The 24,292-nt window shown below is 60.4% G+C and overlaps 1 protein-coding gene across 1 annotated transcript; it reads left to right on the forward strand.

Moving 5' to 3' along the window:
- The first annotated feature begins 6,939 nt into the window (after positions 1-6,939).
- On the forward strand, positions 6,940-14,747 carry CDC34 (cell division cycle 34, ubiqiutin conjugating enzyme). The gene is made up of 5 exons (XM_027587275.1): positions 6,940-7,167; positions 10,020-10,106; positions 10,236-10,333; positions 11,129-11,263; positions 14,172-14,747. Exons 1-5 carry the CDS (start codon positions 6,991-6,993, stop codon positions 14,383-14,385), a joined length of 711 nt encoding a protein of 236 aa, XP_027443076.1. The 5' UTR covers positions 6,940-6,990; the 3' UTR covers positions 14,386-14,747.
- Positions 14,748-24,292: the final 9,545 nt, after the last annotated feature.

Below are 24,292 nucleotides of genomic sequence, written 5' to 3' on the forward strand. Positions count from 1 at the left end.
CAGTGTCGGGCCCTGGACTCACAACCCCGAGGCCCAGGGGGCCCTGCTCTCTGCAAGGGCCCAACCAAGTGCTTCCACTCTGGGCCTCGGGTTCCCCAGCTGTCAAAGGAAGAGGTCCGCTGGGCAGGTCGTCGTGAACCGTGACGGTGGAAACAGCCAACATGGGTGAGCCCTGCGAGGTCTCACGTGCCCTCTGAGGAAGGGAAGTGACTACCCAGCTTTAGCAGACGGGGAAATCCAGGCCCAGAGAGGTGCATGGTCACCCTACCAGCAAGGGGCCCACTCTGGAACCCACACACCACACTACCTGCACCACCTGCCATCAGCCCACCCAGAATCCACACACGCCTGGGAACTTCTCCAGTCACTGCTCACCGGGCACCCACTGGGCATCCCTCCTCCCCTCCAGGGGGATGGCTTCTTCCACAGGGAAGCCCACTGGGAGCAGGAGGAGGGAGGCCAGGGTCAGATTCCCAGCCCAGAATGACTGCTGGCCAGTGACTTCATACTCAGCTTCCAGCTCCGGTAAATGGGGCCCAGGACAGCAGCGGTTCTGATTGAGGGAGACCCCACGGGAACAGAGTTTAACCCCTTTACAAGCTACTGCTGGCCAGGATCACCTCATCTCATTTCCCAGTCCCTGGTACTCCCAGCACAGACCAGGCAATCAGGGAACCGGTGAGTTGTGGCTACTGTTTTCCAAAAACCACCACAGCAACATTTCTGTTCCCACACGCTCTTCCACAACTTTCCCCTCAGAAGGCAGATCGGAGACGTGGAATCTGCATTCCCTTCCCTTGCACTTGTGAGTGGCTTTTGTGACATTACATGATTTCCATGGCAAGGTCACAAAAGGTGGCGGATGCCACGGCCACCGGGGGCTCATCGAGTCGCCCAGCAGCCATGTTGTGAGGAAGACCAGGTGACAGATAACTCCTGCTTTGCAATGCAGGAACTAAGCAAATTCTTGGTTTCAGCCACAAAGTTGTTGGGTCATATATCGTGCAGCGATCTAGGTAGCCAGAGGATTAATGAAAAGCTCAATACGCAGTAGCTGTCACAATTGTAATCTGTCATGGGTCCCCACACAGGAGATGCACCAGACGTGTCTGCCGCATGGTCACCACAGGGCTAGGCAGCAGCGGGGAGCAAGTGCGGGGCCTGCAGACAGCGGACCATCCGTGTCACGTGCACAGCTGTCCCGGAAGCCAAGACGGGTGCAGGGCAGGCAGCTCCCAGGGTCTCATAAGCCAAGGCCACCTCGGCTCAGCTCCGTGGCCCCTGGGTGGTCCCTGGGGTGGTCCCTCCTAGTCACTGGAAGCCAGGGTAGGCAGTGTGCAGTGGGTGTCCCCCTCGGCAGCTGAGCCACACAGCCCGGGAGGCCCCACCCCTCCATGTGGGGCAGGTGTTACCGATGAGTGAGGACCAGGGCGTACACGAGCCAGCCCCCTTGTCTCAGGTGGAGGGAACTCAGGGCAGCTCATGCTTCAGGGCCCCCCGGATCAGACTGAGGCCAACCCCAGCCAGGACCACTTGCCCCCACAGCCTCCCTGGGTCGCCTGGCTGCCTGGTCTGGGGTCCAGAAGTCCCGTGTGTCATGATCCTGGCTTGACCTCTGCCAGCCAACAGAGTCCTGGGAAGCTGACATGACCTCCTTAGCTGACCTCAACTCACGACAGTGTGGGCCTTGTAACACTGCAAACCCCCCTCTCTGGCAGCACTCTCTCCCCGCTCTCCAAATGCACCCGCCCCACAGTGGTTTCCCCACTTCCCCCCAGAAGGCTCCTCCTCCTAGCTCAGCTTCCCTGGGGGAACATGGCCTCCTGGCTCTCCTCTCCCCTCATGCATCCTCCTCACTCCGCACCTCACCAGCCAATGGCTTCCGTTACCCCCTGGACGCCAAGGATTCTCAAATTCATGGCTTGGGCCCCTTGCCCTGCCCTCGAGAGCCAACTGCCTGCCAGCTGTCTTCTGGGGACGTCCCAAGGACATCCCAGGCCTGCCGTATCCAAGACAGACCCTCCAGCCAGCCTCCCGAACCTGGGGCTCCCCTGGGGTTTGTGGTCTCTGCAGAAGCTCCCGGGCCCCCCAGGTCTGGCGGGGCTGACCGGATGCCTCCTCCTGCCCCCCCAGCTGGCCCTTTTCTGCATCCTGTTGCTTTCCCTTCACAGCTTTATCCTCAGCACTCCTCCTGCACACGGGTCCAGCCCGCCTGGCTGACCCCGCCAGCCAATGCGAGTGCTCCAGGCTCCCTGTCCTCAGGGTGACTCGGGGATGGCCAGTGAGGGGCAGCTCTGGCATTTTTTTCTAAGGTGGCCGAGCTGGGAGGACATGCGCCTGAATTCTGTCACCACAAGTCCCGTGAAGAAAGCCAGCACTCAAGAAAGCGGACCCAGGGGACTTCCCAGCTTCTTTTCTTGCCTCTGTCCCTCACTCTGCCCCAGGCACCCTGGTCTCCAGTCACTTGTCCCCACCGCGGGGCCTTTGTACATGCGATTCCCTCTTTCTCTCATACTGTTCCTCCAGACCCACGGGGCTCGCTTCCTCACTCCACTCTGGTCTCTGCTCAAATGCCACCTCCTGAGAGACACCTCCCCTGACCACTATCCAAATTAACGCTCCAACGCCCCCCCCCACCCCCACCCCCCCACCCCCCGCTGCTAATGCTCACAGTGCTTTGCCTTCCCAGCTATTGTTGCTACTTACTTACCAGCTTGTTTATGACCTCTCTCCCTATTTCCCCAAGGGTGAGGGGTTTTGCTAGTTTTGTTCACTGCTGCATCTCCAGCGCCTAGATTTGTGCACAGAAGGTCATGGAACAATCAATCAATTTTCCAATGGAAGAATTTGAAGATCATTGACGTAAGTGTATTCAATTCCTATGGCTATTGTAACAAATCACCACAAACATAATGGCTCAAACCACACACACTGATCCTCTGACACTCTGAGGTCTGAAGTCCTAAAACCCAGGCGTGGGCAGGGTTGGTTCCCCCCAGGACCCCAGGTTGACCCGGCTCCTGCCCCCCAGCCCATTTCCAGAGGCCCCACATCCCTGGCCCGCAGGCCCCCTTCACCCTCACCACAGGCAGCACCAGGTTAGCCCATCTCTCTGACTCTGACCCTCTCGGGAGTGAGGTAGATTTCACAGGGCCCACCTGGATTAACCAAGATACTCTCCCTATCTCAAGATTTTGGCAGGGGGGGGGGGGCTGGGTGGCTCAGTTGGTTAAGCAACTGCCTTCGGCTCAGGTCATGATCCTGGAGTCCCGGGATCGAGTCCCACATCGGGCTCCCTGCTCAGCAGGGAGTCTGCTTCTCCCTCTGACTCTCCTCCCCTTCATGCTCTGTCTCTCATTCTCTCTCTCAAATAAATAAATAAAATCTTTAAAAAAAAAGATTTTTGGGGGGCGCCTGGGTGGCTCAGTTGGTTAAGCGACTGCCTTCGGCTCAGGTCATGATCCTGGAGTCCTGGGATCGAGTCCCGCATCGGGCTCCCTGCTCAGCGGGGAGTCTGCTTCTCCCTCTGACCCTCTCCCCTCTCATGCTCTCTCTCTATCTCATTCTCTCTCTCAAATAAATAAATAAAATCTTTAAAAAAAAAAAAGATTTTTTTTTTTTTTTTTAATGTTAGCTCTACACCCAACGTGGGGCCTGAACTCAGCACCCTGAGATCAAGAGCTGCATGCTCAGGGCACATGGATGGCTCAGTCGATTAGGCGATTAAGCGTCTGCCTTCAGCTCAGGTCATGATCCCAGGGGACCTGCTCAGCGGGGAGCTTGCTTCTCCCTTTCCCTCTCCCTCTGCCACTCTCTAGCTCGCTCTCTCTCTCAAATAAATAAAATCTTTAAAAAAATAAAAATGAAATGAGTTGCATGCTCTCCTGACTGAGCCACCCAGGTGCCCCTTCCCATCTCAAGAGTCTTTTTTCTTTTTTAAGATTTTATTTATTTATTCATGAGAGACAGAGAGAGAGAGAGAGAGAGAGAGAGAGAGAGAGAGGCAGAGGGAGAAGCAGGCTCCCGCCGAGCAGGGAGCCCGATGCGGGGCTCGATCCCAGGACCCTGGGACCATGACCTGAGCCGAAGGCAGATGTTAACGACTGAGCCGCGCAGGCGCCCCCATCTCAAGAGTCTTAATCCCATATGCAAAGCCCCTTTTGTCCTATGAAGGAACATAATCACAGGCTGAGAGTAGGGTGAGGACAGCTATGGGGGCATTATTCTCTACCACAGCACCGGCCCCAGAGGGCACAGCCCACAAGAGGAGGCAGAGCTGGCCTGGAAGCTGGTTCTTCTGCATCCAGAGTAGCCCTGAAGCCTTTGTCTTTGGACTCCATTTCCCCCTGCCCTTGAGGGCCACATTCTCCCCGTGCATCCTTTGGCTTCACTCCTGCAGCTCCTGCCTCCTGAGATCATGTCTTCCTTCTCAACGGCATAATTGCAGCAAAACGCTATTGTGTGTCTGTCCATAGTATCTTCAGGGTCCATGCTGAGATCTTTTCAAATATCATCTCATGTACCTCATCTTACAGATAGAGAAACTGAGACTCAGCTTAGCATTTGAGGACCATTTCCAAGGTAGTGGCAGAACTTGTAACTGAATGCAGGGCTCTTCTGCAACATGTGATGGAAGGCCCAAGTCAAACGAGCTTAATAAGAACAAAAGTAATTTATCAGCTTGCATCTTTGGAGCAGTCAGGGAAGGTCAGCCTGGCTGGATCCAGGAGCACACACAGGGTCATTGGCACTTTGTCCATCGACTCAGGTTCCCTGGGTGCCAACTTGGTTCACAGGGCTTGTGGTGATGAGATGGTCCCATTACTCCAGGCCCAGGTCCTCCCAGCTCAGCCACCTGAGCTCAGTGTTCTCAGAAAAAGTCCCAAAGCTGCATTCATTAGATGGCTGAGCCACATGCTGTTCCTAAAGAAACTCACTGCAGCAGGGGGCCTGGAGCACTCTGACTGGATGACCCCTCCCTACTGCCAGGGTTTGGAGGTCAGTCCAATTTGAGCCTTATAGACTAAGAAGGGGAAGTCCCCAAGAGAAAATCAAGGTGCTGTGGACAGAAAACCCAGATGGCAGAAACCCTAGATGACCAGCACTCCAGGATTTCAGAGCCCAAGGAGCAGGCTTTCCTGGGGGATGAGGCCCCATGTGGCACCTGCTGGAGCAGCCATAAACCAGTGCCTCCCTTCACCTTTCCAGAACCGGCCCACCCACCCAATGCTGCATGGGGATGTGGGGCTGACATAGGGAGATCCTGGGAAACCTGTCTGGAAGAACCATGATTAGTTCTAATTCCTATTTATCGACAAGCTGCCACATGCCGATGCGGACGTTGGTGCTCTAGGCAGAGAATGAGGGTGAGAACACCTGGAACCCTTGGCAAAGGGCACACAGTCCTTTTTACTGACGAGGGGCCTGCTCCACGTCCCCCAGGGTGCAGGGCGGAGGTGAGAAATTCAAGGCCCCAGCCTTGGGCCGGCTACCAGCAGCTGCTGCTCGGCCCAGGGCTCTCCCTCAGAGTCCTCCGTCCCTCTCCCGTCGTTGAAATTTGGCTTTCCTTGCCCGAGACAGGTTTACCTGCCTGTCCTCAGCTGGGCCACGGCCAGGGCCCAGGTGTCGGGGCACCTGGAGGAGGGGGTCCCCTGGGCACAACCCAAGGCGCTGGAACTGTGGGATGTCCTGACGCTGGCCAGCAAGGCTGCAGCCGCATGCCCGGGGCGCAACCACAGCACCACGCCCACCCTCACGGGGAGCTGTCACCCCGAGGACGTGGAGGACGGAAGCCGGGGCGCCACGCTCAATTCTCACGCCCAAGTGTCCTGGCAAGGGGGGCATGTGTCTAGGCCGAGGACCAGCCAGGTCTGAGCCCAGGCGCCGTCGGAAGGGAGAGCTGGGGAGATTAGGGCACAGCCAGGGCCAGGGCTCGTCTGAAGGTGGGACTGTCTGGGGGTTCGGCCGGGACGGGTGCTGAATCCGTGCTGCGAAGGAAAGCTGAAAACGGGGTACACTGATCTCCCCAGCTTGTCTGGGGAGGGCGTCTCGCCGATCTCGATTCCAGCCCGTCGGACTGAATCGAGCAGGGCGGCTCCTCCCCGCCTCGGCGCCGGGTCCCGCACTGAGCTCGCCGGGCCTTAGCACTCCGCCCCAAGCTCCGCCCTACTCTCGGCTCCTCGGACGGGAGACAGAGGCCCCGCCCGCCGAGGGCTCTCAACCCGGCCTCCCGCCTCCCCACTGCCGGCCGGCCCTCCCTTTCCTCTCGCCCAGAACCACCCGAGAAGGGAGTCGGCCCGCTTCCGCCCCGCCCGGGCCAGAGGACCCCGCCCCGCCCCGCCCGCGGCCCGCCCCCGGCCCGGCTCCCCAGTTCCCCGCCCCCGGCCCCACCCCGCGCTGGGACGTCATAAAAAAGACCCCAAAAGCTCAGCGGCCGGTGCCGGGACCACGCAGCCCAGCCCTGCCCGCCTCCCCGCGCACAGGCATCCGGGGTACTCGTCCGAGCGGGGGGCGGTGGCTGCGGCCTCCCGGGGGTCGGAAGCGCCAAGGCGCCTGCGCGCTCGGCCCCCCCCCTCCCGGCGGTCGCGCCTGCGCGCTCGGCGGGGAGGGGGCGGGGACTCCATTTCCCGGCGTGCCCCGCGGGCGGGCGCGCAGGCTCAGTCCGGGCCCCGCCGCGGCGCGCAGGCGCGGTCGGGGACCGGAGGCGGCGCGCAGGCGCAGCGTGGGGCGGGGCGCGCGGGCGAGGCCGAGGCGAGCGCCGGGCGGGCGGCGGCGCCAGAGCGAGTGGAGCGTTCAGGGCTCCCGAGTGGCGGCGGCGGCGGCGGCGGCGTTGGCGGCGGCGGCGGCGGCGGCGTAGAGGAGGAAGGCGGCGGCGGCGGCCCCGGCCCCGGCGCCCCCCCGGCCGGCGCGCGGCCCGGCCCGTCCCGCGCCTCTGCGGCGGCCCCGCGGCCCAGCGCGTCCCCGACCCCGGGCCCCGCCGCCGCCGCCGCCATGGCCCGGCCGCTGGTGCCCAGCTCGCAGAAGGCGCTGCTGCTCGAGCTCAAGGGGCTGCAGGAGGAGCCGGTGGAGGGCTTCCGGGTGACCCTGGTGGACGAGGGTGACCTGTACAACTGGGAGGTGGCCATCTTCGGGCCCCCCAACACCTACTACGAGGGCGGCTACTTCAAGGTGAGCCGGCGGCTCGCGGTCCCGGTTCCCGTCAGGCCCCTCTCCTCTCGGTGGCCCCCCTCTGTCCGTCCGGCCCCTGTGAAGCAGCTGCAGGCCCCCGCTTTCCCAGCCAGCCCCCGAGACCCCCAGAGAGGAGCCCCGGGGGCGCTGCCTGTTGGTTTGGGCGTGGGGCTCTTGCTTGCCTCGGCCCGACCCAGGCCCTCCGCTGCCTTCCCCGCCCCCTGCCCGGAGGAGACAAAGAGCTTCCCCAGACCCAGCAAGCCCTATTGTTGGGGAGCACGGGGTTGGGGGAGAGAGGGAGGGAGGCCAGCCTCGGGGGGGGCTGCCCCGCCGCTTGCTGGGGCTCCAACAAAGGCCCGGATGGGGCCCTGCCAGCTGGGGCTGCTTGGACAGCGGCCACCCTTCTCGACAGCAGCGGGCCAGGCCCTCTTGGCTGCATCCGAGCTTTATGTAACCTGTTCTCGCGGGAAGGTTGAGGCTTGTCACCACCGCCATCCACTTTGTCTGGAGAGCCACACCGCAGAGAGCGACTGCCGGGCCCTGGGCCCCTCTCTCACCCCAGCTGGCCTTTCCCCGGTTCCACCGCCAAGCAGATGGCCTCTTGGAGCTCGATCTCAACCTCTGGGTCGTTTTTTCTGTCCTCTGGTAGTGTCGTCCAGAGCAGTTCTCTTTTGTTGCTGGGAGCAGGGAGGGGGTGCTGTCCCTGGGACTGGCTGTTTCCGACGAGTGTGACAAGGGACTTGAGCCAGGACCCAGGCAGCTTTCTTGGCCTCACCGTCAGAGCCCAGACGTGGCCTTGGAAGGACTCTTCTCAGATTGCAGGGCTTCGCTCTTTGAGCCACAGGCACAGGGCCCAGGTCTCCCTGCATGAGAGGTGGGGAATGAGCCGTCAGCCTAGGAACACCCCCACCCCACCCCACCCCACCCCACCCCACCCCTGCCTGCCTGCCAAGAGGCTGCACAGCCCTGCCAGGTTCTGCCTGGCTGAGGCCTGGGTGGGGAGCAGGAACCACAGCTAGACCAGGCTGTGGGGGAGGGGCCGGCGATGCTCCCAGGACAGATGTCTGTGTTTGCACTTTGGCTAATGTTTCAGTTGAGCCTGCTCAGTGGCCGTGAGGGAGCAGCCTGGTCAGCTGGGGGTGATTCCTGAGTTGAGGTTCCCTTGGTGCTGCGGTGGGATCGGGATGAGTGTGGGTAGCCCTGGGCTGGCTTCCACATCAGGAACACGGCCTCTGACACGCAGGGAATGGATTTGGGGTTGATCGCCTAACGGTTTAACTAGGGCCCTCTCCCGGCCTCTTTTGTCTGCTTCGGGCTGTAAGGAGAAGGGCTCCGCTCACAGCCAGGATGATGGAGTCCCACCCTGAGACCAGGCAGGCCAGGACTCTTAAGTGAGCTCACAGGTCTGGAAGGAAAGGATGTGGGTTTCTGACTTTTGCCCACTAATGGTTGCAGGGATTGTGGGTAGATCCTCCAGGCTGGCATCGGGGGGATCATCCCATGTTTCTAGAGAAGGAACTGCCAGATTCCAAACACATCTGCCACAGGTCCTGTCCTCCACGAAGCCAGCGTGGCCCTAGGGTGGTCACCCACTGAGGTCCTCCTGTCTAGGTGGGACTGGGCGGGGAGAGGAAGTGTGGAAATGCACACTGGGAAGCCCCTGAGGGCCATCATCACTTCCCAACGAGTTCCCACAGCGTCTTCCTTGCCAGCTTGGCCGTCTAAGCCGTAGTGAGCTTTCAGGCAATGCAGTGTACAGAAGGGGGTGCCAGAGAGGAGCAGTTGAGGAGCCTCCTCCTCCCAGCTTACCCGCTGTGTGTCCTTGGGCAAGGTACTTTTCTTCTCTGAGCCTCGGTTGGCTCAGCGGTGAAGTCCTGTCCAGGGATGCTTGAAACAGTATGCGGTGGGACTTGGTGGGTGTTGGGTGCCGGGGAGGGCTCAGCAGGCTGCACCTGTTCTCAGGGCCATCACTTAGAAATCTGTAGGGCAGGTTCCGAGTTCTAGGTTTGCTCTGCAGTCACCAGCAAGTTACTTACCTTCTGGGCCTCAGCATGGTCACCCCAGAACAGAGGGACTTCCCCTAAATGCCCTGAACGCCCCCTGCCCAGGAGGGTCACTTTCCAAAGATGGGCCTAGGGGAGTTGCAGCACAGGTGCCCAGCTCTGGCTCCCCGCACACAGGCTAGCCCCCGAGAGCCTGGAGTGCCGCCAGGCGTCCCGATGTCTGGGACTGGGGCTTAAACAAGCAAATGAAGCTTCTTTACCTGCTGAGGCCTGAGCAGCTCTGTCACCTGGGCAGGTGGCCCTCCGCATCTGTCCCATGACCTTCCTGTTTGCCTTCCTGGCCCCCCGTAATGGACACTTGTGGGCAGAGAGCCTGTCCATCCAGCACTGACTCATCTCCTCCCACAGGGCCCGGCCCACGGAGGTGGCGGGAGTGATTGCTGAGTGAACACACGTCTATTTTAATCTTCCCCGCAACCTGGAAACTGAGGCTGGGGAGTCCACCACCGACCGTGCTGGGGGTGCACAGTGTCCAGGGCCCTGCCAGCCCGGAGCTATGTGCTGGCCTGAACCCGCCATGCTCCCTGGGGCCCGGCTCCTGGTCCCTCCCACAGGTCTGCGCTGAGACTGGCCTTAGAGTTGCTCCTCAGCAGCAGGGTAGGGGCCCAGATCAGCTCAGATGACCCCAAATAGTCCTAGGAGGCCTTTGAGGGGCATGTGTGACAGGCATGTGTCCAGGCGGCCCTCTTGTGGTGGGCGTGTCTGTCCTGATTGACATCCTTGTTTGAGTGTTCATGGGCACAGTCCCCAAGCACTGGCTGAGCCCTCCTGCCCTCTGCCCCTCCCCAGGCACGCCTCAAGTTCCCCATCGACTATCCGTACTCCCCACCGGCCTTCCGATTCCTGACCAAGATGTGGCACCCCAACATCTATGAGGTGAGTCCACCAGGCATGCCTCTCCCAGCCTCTCCATATTGGGGCCGGGGGGTGGGGGGAGACACTGCGCTGCCTGATGAGAGTGGGGAGTGGTGTGAGCACTGATCCCTCTTTCCTGTCCCCACACAGACGGGGGACGTATGCATTTCCATCCTCCACCCCCCAGTCGATGACCCCCAGAGCGGGGAGCTGCCCTCAGAGCGGTGGAACCCCACCCAGAACGTCAGGTGAGACTAGACCGGGCCCTGTCTGAGGGGCTGCTTGGTAGATGGACCCTGTCCCGCAGCAGCATTCCTGACTTTGCTCCTGTGGGGCTTCCTGAGGCCTGGCCAGGCCTGGAGACACAGCTGTGGGAGGGCACCTGTCTTGCTCTCAGGGACGCGATTCCCTGCAGTGCTGTGAGATCCCTGCAAGCTGGCCTCCCGCAGGGTGCCGGGGGCCCCAAGACCCTCTCCTCTCGTCTCCTGATACCCCGTGCCCCACCATCGGGAACAGCCACTGCGAGTCTCGAGTCCATATTTCCTCTCCCACAGTCCCTCTGCCTGTCCCTGGGGTCTCTCCTCCTGCCTCAGTCCCCTCCCAGAGCGCAGTCGCCTCCGTCTCGGGACTGAGCCGTTCGCCCTGAGTGGGCCGGCCTCCCTGCCTGCACATCTTTAGTCCAGCCCAAGCCGTAAAAGCTGGTGGCACGGAGGGACCCACTTGCCTACAGGATGTCTTGGGGACAAGGACATGGGGAGCGAAGGTGGTCCTGGCTTCAGCTGCCCACACATGTCTTGTCCCAGGGCCTGGGCCAGCGGGCGGGGTGGAGGGGGATGGGCTGGGAGTCGGCCCCTGCTATCCTAGGGGCCTGAGACAAAAACCAGCAGCACCAAATGTCGCCTGCAGGGTTGGGGGCCATGGGGGCCCCTGGGCGGGTGCTGGCCTCTGGGTATCTCCACGAATGCTGTGGCACTAGGCCCAGCTCCTTGGGGGGTGGTGTGGCCAGAGAGCACCCTGCACCTGCTGACTCCACGCTCCCCCAGGACCATCCTGCTGAGTGTCATCTCGCTCCTCAACGAACCTAACACCTTCTCCCCGGCCAACGTGGACGCCTCTGTGATGTACAGGAAGTGGAAAGAGAGCAAAGGCAAGGACCGGGAGTACACGGACATCATCAGGTGAGGCCCTCGCGCCTGGGCTTTACTCACGGGCAGCGGTCCCGGGAGGGAGACCCGGTCACTGGGGGGTGGCCAGTGCACTGGGTGCCCCCACCCCGCTTTTTGTAAGAAAAGAGGTGTTATTTCTCTCTGTCACGCTGTGAGGTGCGCCAGTCCTGCAGGCACGTGGTCTGTGTGTCTACCACGTGTGTGTAGCTTACTGCATCTGAACCGTGCGAAATGGCGGTGTCTGTGCTTTCCAAGTACGCGTGGTCAGGCCTAATGGCGTGCGCCTTCTCCAGCCCCCGAGCGTCCACCACCAAGCTTGAACAAGGTCTTACCGCGGTGCCTTCGCTGCGTGACTGAAACACAGTGACGCTCGGCGATACTTGGGGTCTTACCCCCTGCTGGGCAGCCTGGCCCCCTGCTCACCCCATGATGAGTATCCAGCAGGTGGGCGGTGCTCCATAACAGGTCCTTCCCGGACTGGCTCCTGCCCTCAACTTTGTTTCATGCTTTCTCTTCTGGGGGCAATTTGTTTTTCACGTATCACACTGTATCTTTTCCACATCATGATCTGCTGTGAACATCATTTACATTTATAATTTTGAAACTTAGAATCATTTTCTAAAGACAGAAAATGATCACAATACTGGTGTGTTTAAAAAATCACTTTTTTTCTAAAAAATAGATTTTTTTCTTGGTTTTACAAGCAGTGTGTCGTGTAGGGATTGGCCAGAACTAACCATCCAGCTCTCGTTTTGGTCGTTTCCAGTGCTCCCTGCTTAGGAATAAGTGGGTGACCATCCCTGGAAAGAAATCTTCTTACAGAATGAATGCTGCGCGGTGCAGGTGCCGGACCAGGGTGGAAATGTGCTTTAAGGCCCAGGGTAGACAAGCTGTCCGCTCAGGCCCCAGAGCCACTTGACCTGCTTTTCTCTCCCTTGTTCTGTTGCATTGTGTGAGCTGCTCTGTGTCCATTGTCCATTGTTACTTTGTAATGTGGTTTACAGATTTGTTCATGACCAACTTAACCCTTCATTAGGTTTTTTCCAAAAATTCTCTGTTGTTTACCTTTTACCTAGAAGGATGCGTAAGGTCTGCATGTAGCTGCAGTACAACCCCGCCGTTAGAGGTCTAAGTACCCCAGAGAAGTGGAGACAGTGACCACACCAGCATCCACACGAACGTTCAGAACGTTGGCTTCAGTTTGCCAGAAACTGGCAACAACCCTGGTGTACGTCCGCACAGCATCGAAGGGCACGTCTGTGGCTGTCAGGGCGGCAGGCCTTCAGAGGCACAGCAGAACCTCCGGGGTGAGGGGGTGGTGTCATGGGACATATGTGGCTCAGAAGTCACCGCTGTGCACTTTAATCTGGCATAGTTCATGCAGATAAAGCTACAGAAGCTCACGTTGGGTGAGGAGGTGATGTGTTCGTGACAGAGAAATGAATGTTCAAGGAGAAACGAAAAGGAAGCTTTGTGATCTTCCTAGGTCACCTGACAGTTACTGTTTTTGTGTGGCCTTGCAGATACCCGCACAAACCACCGCTCCTCAGACTTCCCCGCGGCCTGGCCTTCTGTGGCGGCTGCTCTGCCTGACCTTGGAGGCCCATCCGCGCTGGCGGGCCACAGACTCTCTCCCCCCCCCCCCCCCCCCCCCCCCCCGCTCGTCAGTGCTCCTGTCATCCGTGGCCCCCCGGTTCCCTGTACTCCAGGTGCACCTGGATGGATGCAGGGTGTCGTCAGCGTGCACACCTCCCCCCCCCCCACCCGTCTGCTCTGTAGTAACCCTTTCTGCTGATTTTAGCTCTCTCTTCTCAGGGTGAAACCACGTCCACTTTCTTCTATGGGTCTGGCCCGTTTTTGCTGGTTCTGTAGTGATTTCTGTGAGCATAATCTGAACAATTTCTGCAGTATTGCTTGTGTGACCCGAGTGCATCTTACCCCCCCAACACCACGCACACAGCCCCAAGGTGACCCCTGTGCCTGCAGAGCGGCCCCTTTCCACATGTCCTTGTCCCCCGTTGTCCCAGGAAGTAAGTTTGTCCCCTGAGGCTGGGTGGTCACGGCTTTTGGTTTGTGCAGATGAGGAGCAGCAGAGCTGGCTGTTGCCGCAGGGAATGCGTGTCCCCAGAGTTTTGCGCAGTGAGCCTCAGGTGCTGCCCTGAGGGACCCTCCCGGTGGGGCTCAGCACCTGGGGAGGGCCCTGCCCACACGGCCTGCTCCGCGCCCCAGTTCTTTTCCCAGCCACCTCCCACGTGGCACCAGAATTAAAACCAGACTGTTTTTATCCTTTAAGACACTCCCTATGGGGCCGCTCACATGCGCCCACGTGAGGGAGGCTGTGATGCGTGCTTCTGCCCACCCCACACCCTCCCCGCCAAGCCGTGTTCCCCACACGCTCTGCCGGTGGGTGCATTTAGGGGACGCGTTGTCTGTGGTCCTGCAGAGTGTCCGTTCCGGGTGTGCCTTGTGCTGGGACGTCGGGCTCTAGGTGGGAGCACCCCCACCTCGGGAGTCGTGCTGTGCTCAGTATGAGTCTCCAGAGAGCCATGCGCTGTGCTGGGTGTGAGCCCTTGGCGTCCGCAGCCCCATTTTCCTCTTAGTGTGGGCCGTGCTTGTCCGCGCCCGTCCCCCCGTGTGTGGTGGGCGCCGCGCTGGCCCAGGCACCGAACACAAGAGCGGGGAGTTCCGGCCGGAGTCATAGCCCTGCCGCCCCTGCTGCCGAATCTCTGCTGTCTCAGGCAGGGCTGTGCGTGGCCGAACACCTCACAGAACCGCTCGTCTCTGGTCCTCGGGGTCCCCCGTGCCGTGGGCCCTGCTCTGCCTGGCCCTTGCCTGGGGCACCTGAGCTGCTCTGGGCTGGCTCCTGGCGTGGGACCGCGGCGGCGACAGAGCCGTAACCCGCAGGCCCTCTCTCCCCCAGGAAGCAGGTCCTGGGAACCAAGGTGGACGCGGAGCGGGACGGCGTGAAGGTGCCCACCACGCTGGCCGAGTACTGTGTGAAGACCAAGGCCCCGGCGCCTGACGAGGGCTCGGACCTCTTCTACGACGACTACTACGAGGACGGCGAGCCCGAGGCCGAGGCCGACAGCTGCTTCGGGGACGAGGACGACGACTCTGGCACCGAGGAGTCCTGACACCGCGACCCCGAGAATAAACTTACAGATCTTACCTCAGCAGGCCCGGACTGTGTGGCGCCGAGACTGCCTCGCGGGAGGGGTGCTGCCTGGCCCCTCGGGTGGTCTCCTCGGGGGTCGCCCTCCTCCCCCGCGTGTGTCCTGGGTCCTCTGCTTCCGAGGGGAGGGCCACCCGCCCTGTCCTCCCTCCCTGGGCGGCAGGGGCCTGAGGGACCTGGACCCCCCGCTCGTCCGCGGCTCCTGCTGGCTGGAGCCAGAGACTCGGGCTCCCCGCTCGTGTGTGGACGGATTCACTTGTGGTCACCTCTTCTCTCTGCTTTGGTTTGTTTGGAATCTAAATAAAACGACTTTATGAGAAGCTAGAGAACCAAGCTCTTCTTGGCCTCCCCAAAGGACTGCAGAGAACGGTTTGTCACCGGGCCCCTGGATGCCCACAGTGCCCACGTGCCTGTGACCCTTCCTGCCAGGCGCAGGGGCTGGGGTGCCTGCAGGCGCCCCAGGAGATGCAGGGATCTGGGGTCTGGGCAGAAGGGTGCCATTGTGTTAACAGACGCCCTGGCCACCTGGGGCCAGACACCTGTTAGCTGGCCCGTGCCCACCCCACAGGGCCTCGGGGTGGTAAGTCTTCTCCATGCTGACCGTTGGGCCCCTGGCGGCCCCTCTGCAGCCACGGGACCCCCAAGGGGTCCTACCTACGTCATGCTGCTGTCACCTAAGCCTTGTGGCTTCATTTTCCTGTAACTGACAAGTCCAGAGTGGCCCAAATTCAGGATCAGATGGTGTCGTCGGGACGAGGTCCCCCATGGGTCGGACGGGTACATGCCCAGCCTGACCAGGCACCACAGCTGGGCCTGGCTGACCCCATGCAGGAGGGGGATGGGCAGAAGGGGCCAGGCCATCCAGGGTGAACCTGGTCAGACCCTCACGGAGGCCTGCACACCAGGGCCTCTCCCGTGCCCCCCCACCCAGTGTGCCCTCAGCCCCGTGAACACAGCTGTCTGTGAGCCTCCATGGTCTGGTGGCTTCCTAACGCGGAAGGTTTCACACACTCATTTTAGTTCCTGGCTTTTCTTCAACCCAGAGGGCTGGAAGTGCCGGACCGGCGAGGGGCCCCTCTGGACGGGACTCGCAGCTGGTGTTCTCAGCTGACGTGAGTAGTCTGGGCTGTGACAGCCACACCTGTTCCCCTCCCCCCGCTCCTAGTTTGGGCCTCGGGGCACCGGGGTTTCCAGATCGTGAGTGGGGGCTGGGGCTGGGTTTTCCGTGAACCCACTGTGTGGCTGGCACCCTGCACAGGGGACGCTGGTGCCGGTCAGGAAGGGGATGGGCACAGTGGGGTGGCTTGTCCCTGCTCCGCCCCGTCTGGGTGGCCCAGAGGTGTCCAGCGTCCTCCCCTGGGCTCCGCGGACCTGGCGCCCATGGGTGCCCCCCTCCCCCCACTGCTTGGGCTTCCTCACGGCATGGTGGCTCGGACTCCAGGCTGAGGGGCCACAAGCAGGGCCATTTCCACCCACGCGGACGTCACACCACCATTTCTGCACAAGATCGGACACAGGTGTGCATGAGCCCAGCCAGACCCGAGAGGAGGGGACCCGGACCCCACCTCTTGATGGGAGTCGTGTTCCCCCTCGGACCATCCCCACACAACTGCCTCACACCCCAGATCTGACTGTGGTATCTGAGGCCTCAGTTCAAATCCTGTAACCTGTCCGTGGACAAGCGGCATCAACGACCCTCAGCATTGGAAGCTGCAAGAGAAAGGCAATTAGGGTTGCCCAGTCACATACAAAGTTCAGATAAATCGTTCTTACTGTATATATATGATACCGTGTATATATGTATCCTGTGCCATATTTGGGGCATACTTTTCTTACCAAGACAGTGTTTGTCGTTGATCTGAAATTCCAAGTGCTCTCTGTCTAGGTGCCCGGTGAGGGCCTACGTGCTGGGGTGGTTACAACTAAGCTAGATAGGACACGTGAACACTCTTTAAACACTAATTTCTCCTGAGCTCATCCCTCGCCTGACACACCCTCCTGGGTGAAGATAGGACTCCCTTGCCAGACGCCACCAAACGAGGAAATGGGTGGTAATGTGTTTCCAGAGTCCCCGCACCTGGGTGAGTTCATCGGTCTGTGTGATCATTTGGTTTTAGCCACCTCTCCTTTATGATGACCCCTTCAGTGGCAAAGGGCAAAATTGACTCAAGCCAACTGGAATTTCACTGCTTCTATGAGTGAAAGGCCATGGTTTCAGGCATAGCTGGATCCAGGCACGTGTTCTGTCCAGGCTCTGTCTCCCCAGGCCTGTGGTCAGCAGAGTAACAGCTCCAAAGACGTCCGTGCCCTACTCCCGGAATCTGTCTCTGAGAATTAGAAAAGGCAAGGAAGGGGTTCTGCCCTGGAGTCTCTGGAGGAGCCAACCCTGCCCACGGCAGGACTCTGGCCGCCTGAGGCCCGTTTCCTCCCTCTGGTCGCCAGCACTGTGGAAGGATGAGCTTGTGTGGTCTCGGGCGCTGAATGTGTGCTAAATTGCTAATCCGGGACAGCTGCACAGCTCAGCTTTCTCTGAGTGACCCTCCTCCTCAGGGGGCTCCTCTCCCCTTGGGACCAGCCAGGCGGACACCCTAATCACTCCACGTCCAGCAGAGTAAGAGCTGCTTTGGAAAGTTCATGGAAGAGGTCAGACGCCCTGAGCACCATGGTGACCCCACTTCCCCTCTGCCGGCCCTGGGGGCCTGTGCACAGGTGAGAGCCAGAGCGCGATGGCAACTGTCCCGCCCATCAGCCCGAACCTCCCAGGAAGTGGGGTGGTCATGTCAGGGGTCCGGGGCCTCTCGCCGCTGCGGTAGGAAGGTCCCGGCAGGGCGTGGGGCACCCAGCCCTAACCTGGCTCTCCCCAGGAGGCGACAGAGCTTTGAGATTCACATCACTGGGTCATAAGCATGCCCCCCGCTCCTTGCCCTCACGTGGTCTGCACCTGTGTGGGGCTGGGGGTGCGGGCCTTGTACACTCACCGTGGGTGCTGACGGCTGCCTGGGCAGCCGTGAGGGACCCCACCCTGCTCTGCCCCCTCTGTCACCCCAAGGGGGTGGGTAGGTCCTTAGAGATGTAGGCCGGTCGTGGGGCCGTGGGAGGCCGTGGGAGGCCGTGAGGAAGGGCTACTGACTACGACAAAGTGCCTTTCCACTGGTCGGAGCTGGGTCTCTTGTGACACCTGGCCATGGGGCTAGAGCTGGCCCGCGAGGGTGGCACGGTCATCACCAGCAGGAACCTGGCCCTTGATGCCCTGGTGGAGCCACCACATAAACCCATCCTGGAGCTGGCTGGCCATGAAGGCCCCAGATGAAGCTGGTGAGGTGACCGAAGGGGATCTTCCAGGCACAGCTTGCTTCAGGTGCTCACGTGGGGCCCTCAGGAGCCTGCCTGCCTCTCAGCTCTGCTGTTTTGCCCCTTAGCCACATGATCAGGAAGACTTTCCCACATGGTGGAAGGACGGGCACCCTGGGCCCCGTGGAAAGAGCTTCTCTACATTTACAAGGATCAGTGCTGATGGGCCCAGCCTCTGAACCAGTCACTGGATTGCAGGGGCTGCAGCCAGGGGCTTGGCATTTTTGGACACACGTTCTGGAGTCTGGGGCAGCGGTGGGAACAGAGGAGGACTGGCCAGAGAGGAGCCAGTGGAGGGGCCATGGCCCACACCCTGACCCCGCTGCCCGCACAACATAGCCGCTGAGGCTGGTGCAGGGGCTCCCACGCTTGGAGACCCCAGCCTTACCTCCTGCATCAGGGCAGTTGCCTAGCATCCCACACGTAAGCTGGCCCCTAGTCTAGAGAACCACCTCCAGATGCTCAAGGTGCTGGGGGCAGCCGGGAGGAGTAATAGCTTGCACCCCAGGCCCCCATCCTCCACTGCTCCCCTCCCTGCACCCCTCCACTGACCTACCCCTTCCTGTCGCCTGCAGCAGGAACCCCAGCTCCTGGCCTGTCTCCGGTGGCAGCACCAACATGGTGCAGCACGACGGGCTGGGGGCTGACCCACTGGCCAGGGCACTTCGGGAGCTGGACCTGCAGATGCTGGACATACAGACCTGCAACAAGGCTCACTTCTGGCCTGGCAGCATCACTCCCTGCAAGGTGCAGGAGCACCAGTGGGGAGGGCTGGGGCAGCCTGGCCTGGCAGCAGGACATCAGCCCATGGTGGGGGCCACCAGACAAGCCCCCTATTTTCCTTTCTCTGGGTGGTCCTGGAGGTGGACACTGGCATTAGCCCATTTCTCAGATGCAGAAACTGAGGCACAGAGAGGTTAAGTAAGCTGCCCAGAGTCACACAGGTCATGGTGAAGCTGGGGTTTGAACTCTAGTGCCAGTGATCAGGGCATGGATGCAGCATGTGCAAAGGCCCCGGAACAGGAAGGAGCAGCAAAGCGTGTCAGAAGGACATGAAGGAAGGATGTAGGGAGTCACGGGACAGTCCCCTATGGCCATGGGGCTGGGTCTGTGCCCCGGAGTCAGGGCCCCTCCAGCGGGCACAGGGGTGATCTGTGTTCCGTCGCTTCTGGCAGGGAACTCGGGGGCCCTGGTGTAGGGCAGAGGTCAGCTGGCTAGAATTCTGTCCTGTGGCTCTAAGGTCAAACCTCCCAGGCCCCTGCTGTGGCCCCTCGTGTCCTGTCTCAGGTCGCTAGCCACTGTGGCCCCTGCCTCAGACCTGGCACCCCGGGGATGACCCTACTCCCTTGCCTGGCAGAACCCTCCCCTGCAGGATTGTGGGGAGGGGAAAGGGGATGGATTGTAATAAACCACATGGACCTGTGTGGACTCTGACCCCACTTCTGTTCCACACAGGCCAGTTTCCCTACTGATGAAGCAGGTTGCACTTTCAAGGCTGTTCGTGGAGTCCAGCTAAAGTCAAGGACCAGCTTTGCCCAAGACAGGCTCCAGGCAGGGGGCCCCAGGGCCCGGGGCAGAGGTGCGTCAGCCGGCGCTGGGCCCGGGGCAGCCACTGCGTTGTGCAGGCCTGCAGGGAGGCGGGGCGCTGGGGTGTGGGGTGCAGAGACACTGAACAGCGATACTCCAGTATCGTCTTCCTCTATTTTTTTGGTAACATCTTTATTGAGATACAATTCACACGCTTGCTGCAGACGTGCCTAATTCAGGGGGTGTTAGTACATTCACAGGGTTGTGCAACCAGCACCTCTAGAACGTTCCATCACCTTAGAAGGAAACCCCGTCTCCATCAGCTGTCACCTCTCCCCCCCCCCAGCCCCCGGCCCCCACGAGCTCCCTTCCCGTCCACGGATGAGCCTGTTCTGGACGTGTCACCGACGTGGACTCACACCCCATGTGGCCTTCCGTGTCTGGCTCCCTCCCTGAGCGTCGTGGGCTCAGGGTCCGTCCCTGGGGCCACGCATGTGGGCGCCTCCCTCCTGCTTGCAGCTGAGGTCACGTGCCCGTGCGTGGGGGCCTGTGTGTTCTGTCCACCTGCCCATGGACATTTGGGCTGTGTCTCCACTTGGCTGCTGGGAACATCCGTGGCCTTCCGCTCTGGCCACTTCTTTCCTGCACAGAAGAGCTGGCCTGCCGCCATGCCCCCTCCAGCACCGTGGCCCCTGTACTTGCTTTGCAGGAAGCCACGGGTTGTATTGTTCTGTGACATCCTCAAGGGAGAACCACGTTTAGAGGCAGGGAGGCCAGGAAGGAAGCCTTGGGCCTTGTCCGGGTCCTGGCGTGGCTCCATCTGGCTGCAGATCAGGGCGGGGGGTTGAGGGGAAGGCTTATCTCCCCATCCCAGCTGTTCCTTCCTAGCCCAGTGGGGCCCCCCCCACAGGTCCCCAGGTAAGCAGAAGGCCACCAGCACAAATGAGAAGGACCCCACCCTGCCTGGGGACTCAGAGCACTGCCCAGGGCCTTCTACAGGGTAAAACGATCTCTCTGTTCTCTGACGGTTTCCCCGGGATAGTGGTACGTACTGCCTCCGAGGGAGGCAAAGTCCCAAGGCCGGCCCTCAGAACAGTGGATCCTATCCTTCCACATTCTGGGGCCCGAAGTCAGAGATCAAGGTGGGCAGGCTCCAGCGGAGGGCCCTTCCTGGCTCCTCCAGCTCCTGGGGGCTCCAGGCGTTCCCTCCGCCTGGGGCCGTGTCCCTCCCGTGGCTGCCTCCGTGGTCACGTGGCTTCTGCTCTGTGTCAGAATTCCCCTTTTATGAGGACATCAGCCATAGGATAGGGCCTGCCCTGCTCCAGTGTGACCTCATTTCAACCTGATTACACCTGCAACTACTCCAAGATAAGGGCGCGTCCTCAGGTTCCTCTGGACACGGATGGGGGGCACAATTCAGCCCAGCACAGACATGGACACTTGTCACCCCACCGTAAACACCAGCTCACCTTCCCCAGTGCCCTGTGATTGGCGAGGTCGTTCTGGTCCCAGCTGACTGATGAGGGGACCTGGGCTCTGGGGACAAAGCCAAGTGTCTCGCGGTGGGGACTCGCGCCTGGGCACGCCAGCATGATGCTCAGGAAACAGCCGAGCCCCAAGGAGAGCCTGGCCAGCCTGGGGTCTGCCCCAGAATAATGGACTGGAGCCCACAGGGCAGCTGCCTGCAGCGTGGGGCCTGGGTCTGGGAAAACGGCTGCTCAGAGGCTGAAGTCGGGGCATCTGGGGAGATCTGACTGGAGCGTAGATCCAGTATTAATTTGCCGCGACCCTAAGCTTCTCAAGTTGGACCCTTTTTCTCCCATCTTAGGGTTGGAGGGGGGTGCCTGCAACTCACTGCCAGGGAGCTCTGGAAGACCAACAGGGGAGGGAAGAGGCACAGAGGGAGGGAGGGCAATGTGCAGAACCCACCGGGGAGCCAGGCGGAGGGGGGCCACCAGTCTCATAAGGCTGCAGGTCGAGGACTGGCTCAAATAAAAGGCTGAACAAGAAAGAACCCTCCTGAGATCCCACTGTGGCAAAGACACCAGCAACGGAGTGAGGAACCGTGGACCACCGGCAAGTCTGGATAGGGTACACCAGGTCACTGAGGCAGAGCAGCTGACATCTTTCTGGGGAAAGTACTAGTTGAGCGATGAAGAGCCCATGGAGGTGAGAGGCTGAACCCCTCGCGTGCCGCAGTGCCCACCCCCAGGGAGCCTCCCCATCTCAGTTCCGGTTGTGCACCCTGGACGGCCCCACACCACCCCCACTGCCGTCAAGTCAGTGCTGACGGGCGTGTACGATCTGCACCAGTTCCTGGGGCGCCGGTAACAGCAAACTGGACGGCTGAAAACAACAGAAACCATGCTCCTACGGTTCTGGGGCCAGAAGTCCATGATCGAGGTGGGCTGAGCTCCTGCTGCAAGCTCTTGGGATGGTCCTTCTGCCTCTTCCAGCTCCTGGGGGCTCCAGGCGTCATCCCTGGGCTTCTGGCCGCGTCCCTCCTGTGTCTGTCTCCTTCCTAGGCTGTTGCCCCTGTGTGTCTGTGTCTCATCTTGCATCTCAGACGGACGCTCATCTCAAGACCCTTTTTCCAAATGAGGCCCCATTCACAGGTTCTGGGGGGCACTACTCAACCCAATGACCACCCTGTCCCCCGCCCATTTCCCAGGCCCCTCTCCCCCTCGGTGGCCCAGACATCTCTCTAGAACACACAGTAGATGACAGCCCCCCTTGCCCGAACCCCTCCCAGGGCTCCCTAACGCTGAAGCATAAAATCCCCACTACCCTCCCTCCCCCACTGCCTGGAGAGGGTTGGATTTCAAAGCTCCCCCTTTCAGAAAAATGCACATAAAAAAATAAGCGGAGACATGTTAGCTGTGGACAGATGGGCGTAACAGAATGAAAATCTGACGTCATCTTGTCTCTCCTCGTCTGTGAGTTTGAGAGGTTTTCTAAGAAAAATTAGAAGGCAAACGCTGTGTAACCGGGCGGGGATGGCATCCTGGGTGTATGGTGCTGGAGATAGGAGAGCCCATGGAGGTGAGAGGCTGAACCCCTCGTGACCAGGAGAGGCCTCTGCCCGGCGGCGGCCAGCGTGGGGCAAGGAGGGAACCAGCTGTACCGCACAGCCTGCCGCCACCCGGCCAGGACTCCAAGGCAGGACACAGGGCCAGGGAGGCTGAGCCAAAGGCCTGGGGTGCCCAGTCCTGAGGGTCAGCAGGGGCTGGGCTTCTAGCCGTCCCCAGGGCAAAGCTGCAGAGACAGAGGCCAAAGAGGTAGAGCTGTCCCCTTGCCATTCTGTCAGAGGAAGACATCCAAATCTGGAATCTCAGACCCTCCCGGAGAGGGAGCCAGCCACAGAGTCCAGGAGCGGAGGACGGAGCAAGGAAGGGCACCTGCAGAATGCAAGAGTGGCCGTCTGTCCCCGCCCCCATGCACCGGCGGGCAGCAAGCAAGGAGCTCGGGCTGGACACGAGGTCAGAGAGTGACCAGTGCAGTGAGGGAATTTACAACAGGCGATGGAGCTGGGCTGCTCTTGAGCAGGTCAGAGACGCCAGATGGAAGACAGGACGCCCAGTTACATCTGCGTTTCATATATAGAACAGGGACATTTTAGTGTAAGTCCACCCCAGATACGGCATGGGATAGACTTACACTTTAAAAATCATGGATTTTTTTTTTTTTAATCTGAAATTCAACCTGCATTTTTATTTGCTAAATCTGGCCACCGTTGCTGGAGTGGTCCTGGAGGGCTTCTCCTGCCCCAGGGTGGGGCCGGGACAGAGCGGGACAGGGATCTGACCAGCGGGAGGGGACCGGGAAGACTTTCCAGAGCGGGGGCCAGAACACTGGGTCTTGGGGGAGGCACAGCTTGATTTTGTAAACAAGAGCAAAGACCGCCTGGCAGCCCTAATATTTCCCACGAGATCTGTCCTCAGCCCAGCCCAGGGAGGGCAGGAGAGGGGGCCGTGGAATTGCACCCAGGCCAGAGGGACTTTGAAGCCAGCTGGCCGCTTTCCTGGTCATTCTGCACGTAGCTCTCGGCCCCCTTCTGAGCGGCCTTGTCCAGCCCTCGGCCCCCAGGCTGGGGCTCCTGGCCGCTCTGAGACTCCCAGGCACTGAGAGTGAGTCTCCAAAGAGCAGAGCCCATTCATCAGCAGGTCCTGGCCCCTCTCCCCTCCAGCATTCACCGTAGCCCATCTTGCCTCTGCCCAGCCTCCCTCCTCCAGGGTTTCTGCCTCCCCCAGCCTGCCCGGCTGTCCTCAGATTTGCCCTCGCCTCCCCACGCTGCTGCCGCCGCTCTGAACATCACAGCCTCGGGAAGCTGCCAGGCCGGATCTAAAGGAGCCCTCCCTCACCCACAGAGGTGCAGGAAACTTCCCCTTTTTCCCTTCTAGGGCTTTGGTGGTCTAATCCTTAAATTGACATAAAACAGATGAGCAGGAGAGAAACAAACAGAAGGTTAATAACATGGGAGACACGCAGGAAAACAGAGAAACGCTCCCCAGTGACCAAAGCCAGCCCCTTAAAAACCACCTTCGGCTAAAGCCAAGAGCTGAGGCTGGGGGTGGGGAGTCCGCTAGGGGAGGTGGACAGGGTGAGGCTGCGCATGCAGGTCCCTGCCTGCTCCACCATGCGGGTTTCAGGAGATGGCGTGATCCCTCTTCCTGGCCTGTGAGGGAGACACCCGGCAAACCGGCTTTCCCTTGTAAGTGTCTCTTGCAAAAAGGTAACTTCTCAATTCTTCAGAGCTCCTCTGGTGTCTGCAGTTCTTAAAATTAACCAGTACAGGGTGGCTCCATCTCGTTAAGCGTCTGCCTTCGGCTCAGGTCATGGTCCTGGCGTCCTGGGATCGGGCCCCACGTCAGGCTCCCTGCTCAGCTGGGAGCCTGCTTCTCCTTCTGCCTCTTTCTCTCTGTCTCTCATGAATGAATGAATGAATGAATGAATGAATGAATGAATAAATAAATAAATAAATAAATATTTGT

The sequence above is a fragment of the Zalophus californianus genome, chromosome 1 (genome assembly GCF_009762305.2).
Source record: "Zalophus californianus isolate mZalCal1 chromosome 1, mZalCal1.pri.v2, whole genome shotgun sequence".
Classification (NCBI taxonomy): domain Eukaryota; kingdom Metazoa; phylum Chordata; class Mammalia; order Carnivora; family Otariidae; genus Zalophus; species Zalophus californianus.

What these genes read in the sequence shown, in the direction of transcription:
- CDC34 (XM_027587275.1), top strand. Translation starts at nt 6,991, where the DNA reads ATGGCCCGGCCGCTGGTGCCCAGCTCGCAGAAGGCGCTGCTGCTCGAG. An exon ending in GGCACCCCAACATCTATGAG is followed by an intron (nt 10,107 to 10,235) that starts GTGAGTCCACCA and finishes GTCCCCACACAG; the next exon opens with ACGGGGGACGTATGCATTTC. An exon ending in AACCCCACCCAGAACGTCAG is followed by an intron (nt 10,334 to 11,128) that starts GTGAGACTAGAC and finishes ACGCTCCCCCAG; the next exon opens with GACCATCCTGCTGAGTGTCA.